The 5270-nt window shown below is 55.1% G+C and overlaps 1 protein-coding gene across 1 annotated transcript; it reads left to right on the plus strand.

The window, feature by feature from the left end:
* Positions 1–247: 247 nt before the first annotated feature.
* On the plus strand, positions 248–3787 carry LOC108381516 (titin-like; the record flags this gene model as incomplete). Its single annotated transcript, XM_017637927.1, has 3 exons — positions 248–2389; positions 3073–3549; positions 3624–3787. Coding segments are annotated over 3 exons (2783 nt in total), but the record flags the coding sequence as incomplete, so codon positions are not given.
* Between the last annotated feature and the right edge of the window lie 1483 nt (positions 3788–5270).

The raw sequence follows: 5270 nt of genomic DNA on the forward strand, positions 1-5270 counted from the left end.
GGAGAACTGGTGCTCGGAGGAACGAGGGCGGTGCCCACGCGGAACACCCTCACACTGGCCAGCCCCCGACTGGAGGATGACGGCAGTCGCTACCGGTGTGTCGTCTTCAACCGGGCCTATCCCGATGAGAAGCTGGAGGCGAGCGTCAGGCTGACGGTTCACTGTAAGTTTTTTCACTTTTAAAAAGATGAGCAAATGTTTTTTTATGTTTATTTATCCCAAAACCTATACTTTCCCCTCACCTCAGACAAGCCCCGCATCACCGTCGGCCCCTACAACCCGCTGGCCGTCTCCGTGGACGGCAACGCCGAGATGAGCTGCCTCGTGCAGGCCAACCCCCCCGCTCGCTCCATCCGCTGGACCAAGGGCGGCTCCATCGTGGCCACCACGCCCAACCACACCATTCTCCGCGTCAAGCCGGAAGACTCGGGCGCCTATGACTGCTCGGCGGAGAACGCCGTCGGTCGCAGCTCCGCCGCCCTGGAGCTCTCCGTCCTGCACGGCCCCATCGTCACCATCGATCGCGTGCCCACCGCCACGCTGGCCAAGGGGCAGGAGGCGAAGGCGGGGGACCACGTTCAGCTGCGCTGCACCGTCACCTCGAACCCGCCCGCCCACCGCATCGTCTGGTCAAAGGTGGGCGACCCCAGCTTCAAGACCGCCCTCGGCCCTCTGCTCAACTTTGCCGCCATCACAGCTGACGACATTGGCGCCTACGTCTGCTCGGCCACCGCCACACTGACGCCCTCAGGAGCGGCGGCCTCGGCCGGCGTAGATCGCACCGGAAACGCCACCACCGTTCTGCAGATTCAGCACAAACCGGGAAAGACGTCGATCACCCCTGCCGAACCGGAAGTGGTCGCTGGGCGGCACTTTACGCTCACCTGCGGAGCGAATCCGCCCGGCTACCCGACACCCGAGTACGAGTGGTGGCGCGAGGGGGCGGATCTGCAGAAGCTCGGCAGGCGGGCCAACTACACCTTCACGGCGCTGCACGTCACCGACGAGGGGCGGTACTTCTGCCAGCCGGCCAATAGCCATGGCCGGGGCTCCATTGCCTCCGCCTACATGCGCGTCAATGAGCCGGCCTCGGTGACGCTGCCGATGAAGCCGACGCACGAGGCGAAGGAGGGCGACTCCAACTTTAAGCTGACGTGCATTGGGAGGGGAAAACCGCGCCCTACAGTGGTCTGGACGCACAACGACGTGGAGATCAACCCGGAGAGTGGGGAGTATCGGGTGGAGAATCGGGAGCAGAATGAGGACGCCGACGTGAAGGTGGTGACGACGACGCTGTACTTTGAGGCGATGGCCCGGAAGGGCGCCAACTCGCTGAGCGCCGCCGACCGCGGCACCTACGCCTGTCACTTTGACAATGGCATTGAGCGGGAGGCAAAGTCGAGCACGGTGCTCCGGGTGGAGCACACCCCGGTCGTCCGCCACACCTACAATCGGGTGGCCTTTGACGTGGGCGAGGTGGCCATTCTTCAGTGCAAGGTCTCTGCCTACCCGACGCCCCGCTTCGAGTGGACTTTTGGCGGAAAGGGCGGAAGCAACTCGAACAGCGGAACGCCACTTGATGCAGAGCACAGCGAAGGCCGCTACGGAACAAACTCCACCGAGTTGCCGGACGACCTGCACCTGGGCACGCTGTCGATTAGGAGTACCCGGGAGTCCGATTACGGCGACTACACCTGCCGAGCGACCAACTCGGCGGGCGACGATGACGAGCGGACGATCATCAAGCTGGTGAAGAAGAGCCCCCCGGAGACGCCCTCTTCGCTGGAGGTGCTCGAGGTGCTCGCCGACTCGGTCAGTCTACGGTGGGCGGAGGGCTTCAACGGCGGCTTCAACTCGAACACCGAGTTTGTCGTCAACTACCACGATGCAGTCCAGTCGAGGAACGAGTCCTGCCGGACGATGAACCCCTGCAAGGTGACGGGGCTTGAATCGCGCCATGAGTACCAGTTTCGAGTGTTGGCGGTCAACCCACGGGGCTTCAGCGCCTACTCTGAGCCGATCAAGGTGACGACGAAGGTCAATCTGAAGGACATGCCCAGCGCCTTTGATTCGAGCTACGATCGAGAGCGAAATGTGCTCAGCTTTCGCGTGGAGCCGAATGATGTCAGTCTGCGGCTGATGGCGAAGATTGAGGTGCGGGCGGATGGACATACGAGTCAGACGAGTCAAAATCAAAGTCAGCAAACTCCTCCACAAACGACCTCCACTGCCAACTCGCCATCATCGCCGCCGCCGCCGCCGCCAAACACCGCCTGGACGTCGCTGACCAGCGTCGAGGTCCTCTCCGACCTGGAGAACGTCTACCTGAAGTCGACAGCGGAGGCGATCACCGACATTCGCGTCATCCTCTGTCTGGCCAGCAATGAGAGCTGGTGCGGCTACGAGCACCTGGTGAAGATGGACTCGGTGTACCGGGACCCGCGAGTGGCCTCCACCACCGACCACCTGGTCAGCGTGCTGCTCACCTGTGCCGTCTTTGCGGCGGTCGCCTTCCTCCTCATTGTCTGCTGTTGTCTGAAGCGGCGAGAAGGAGGTGGTAAAGATGGAGATGAGAAGAAGGTGGGAGGCAAAGGTGGCAAAGGTTCCGGTGCTGACTTTGAGTCGGACACCAGCTCGGGTGGTCACAGCGGAAGTACCAGTCAGGCGTTGGGCGGAAAGGGCAGCAACGGTGGAGGATTGGGGGCGAACTCATTTTTCAGCTCTCATGATAATAAGGGTAAGGATTGAGCTGAGTTTTCATTTTTTGAAGAACTTTATTAACCTTCTTCTTCTACTTAATCTTTTCTAGGACTCATGTCCGACCTGGAGGCAAAGACGTTGTCCCATGCTGCTGCAGGGGGCGGCATGTATGGCTCCTCCTTCACCCCTCTCAGAGACGCGCTGATTGCTCAGGGAAATTATTTAGGCCTGTCGCACCATCAACAGCAGCAGCAGCACATTCCGCAGAACTACTACCTGNCAGCTCTCATGATAATAAGGGTAAGGATTGAGCTGAGTTTTCATTTTTTGAAGAACTTTATTAACCTTCTTCTTCTACTTAATCTTTTCTAGGACTCATGTCCGACCTGGAGGCAAAGACGTTGTCCCATGCTGCTGCAGGGGGCGGCATGTATGGCTCCTCCTTCACCCCTCTCAGAGACGCGCTGATTGCTCAGGGAAATTATTTAGGCCTGTCGCACCATCAACAGCAGCAGCAGCACATTCCGCAGAACTACTACCTGACGGGCGACGGGAGCGAGGCCAGCCCGAATGGCTCCAACGAGACTGGCCAGACGGAGTTCTGGAATACCATGAAGAGCGGGCAGATGTATGGATTGAGCGAAGCACAGCAGCAGCAGGCGATGGCCATGAGCATGGCTGAGATGGGTCAGCAGGAGTTGATGGGCTACGGAGGATATAATGGAGCAGGCCAAACAATGGAGGCAACTCAGGGCTACATGAACGCCTACAGTGCCTACAACAACTACGGAGGAGGTGGTGGTTATCAGCCTCTGGATGAGGAGACACTTAGCAGGAAAAATCAGATGAGTAAGTGCGCTAAAAAGAGATTTTTATAAAAAATGATCAACTAACCGTGAACTCCTTTTTCCTCCACCTCAAAGACATGTACTACGACGAAATGAACGGCAACTACCACGGTGGCGGGGCGATGACCTATGACCATGCGAGCATGCAACAACAACAGCAGCAGCAGCAATCGGGGGAGGATATGGTCGATGGAGGTGGTTATCCTCGGGCTCGAGTCATGAGTGAGATTATCGTCTAGATGAGGATACCCTTTTTACCAGCCACCACCACCACCACTGCTCAAATGCCAAATCTCGTCGTCTATTCTTGTTTTTCTTCTCCTTCTTCTTCCTTGTTCTTATGCTTCGTTTTTGTTCTTCTTCTCCTTGTTGTTCCCCTCCTGATGTGTTGCTCCACACCAAAGTCATTCAACTCCTCGAGCCCATTTGTTTATTTTTATCCTTTCATCTTCATCACCTCATATTTATTATTGTGTACATAGGCACTTTTTAAGCCCTCCTCTTCAGCCTCGTTCATCAAGAAGTTCCCAAACAAACAAACACCGACACCTGTAAATAGATTGTTTTTTGCTGTAAAGTTGTAATTAACTCTTCCCTTCTTTGACATTCTCCTGCCACTCTTATATTTTTTTTCAAGATTGCCACAACTTTTTTGCCTGTTCTGCATTTTTTTATCTTCATTCAGAGCTCATTTTTATTGACCATTTTTTTTACATTTGGAGATTACCTTTTTCCTCTTCTTCTTTTTATGTCATAAACCTGTTACAGATCTCACCGGAACAGCGCTCCCCAATCAAAGACCAAAACATTCCCTTTTGACAATTTTTTATTTTTTGTATGATTGTAAATAAAAGTACATAAAACATAATACCCGATACTTCTATCGTTTCTTGAAGCATTCAAAAGCCAGTTATTAACTTCCAAAAGTAGCTTTCTAAATCGTAAATTGTAGAAAACAAAATCGGGCATTGCAAAGTTCGCCATCTGCTGGAGAAAGTGCTGGTTTTGTTTTTCACCAGGAAATCTGTTTTGTTTTGGTTTCACTGTTTCGAAGTGTCGTCTTCGTCGGGTAAACAACCGAATAACTACGGCGCGAACGCGGGAACGTCCTCTGCTCTAGTGCTTCGAAAATGCTGCTCTCCTCGCTTATCCAAAGACATCTTCTCCTTCATCCTTCGTCTTCGTCTTCCACGACGATCATCTCGGTCCTTCGACGACAGCTCTCCTCATCTGCGGCCGTCACCGACCATGCGGCCGCCTTTGCTCGCATCCTCGGCTGCAGCAGCTCTGCAGTGTTGACCACCGACCTGGACGCCTACAACACCGACTGGCTGGGCACTACTAAAGGTAGGTGTGAGCATTGTACATTTGCTCTTAGGAAAACCCCTAGACAATGATTGTCATCATGTTCCACGTTTGAGGCAGGCCACTCCTCGCTGGTTCTACTGCCTCGCAGCACCGAGGACGTCTCGGAGATTTTGAAGTACGCCCACCGAGAGGGCCTCAAGTGCGTCGTCCAGTCGGGCAACACCTCGCTGGTGGCGGTAAGTAGTTTTTACCAACTTTCATAAGAGTTAAACACACTATTGTTGATTTGGGTACAACAAACAAAAACCGACCACAGGGCGCCGTGCCGGTAGCCGACGAGGTGGTGATCAACATGCGCCGGCTGAATCGCATCCTCTCGCTGGACGAGCACTCGGGCGTGGTGCGCTGCGAGGC

This window comes from Rhagoletis zephyria, unplaced genomic scaffold (genome assembly GCF_001687245.7).
Source record: "Rhagoletis zephyria isolate East Lansing unplaced genomic scaffold, Rhagoletis_zephyria_1.1 Rzeph_scaffold_22822, whole genome shotgun sequence".
Classification (NCBI taxonomy): domain Eukaryota; kingdom Metazoa; phylum Arthropoda; class Insecta; order Diptera; family Tephritidae; genus Rhagoletis; species Rhagoletis zephyria.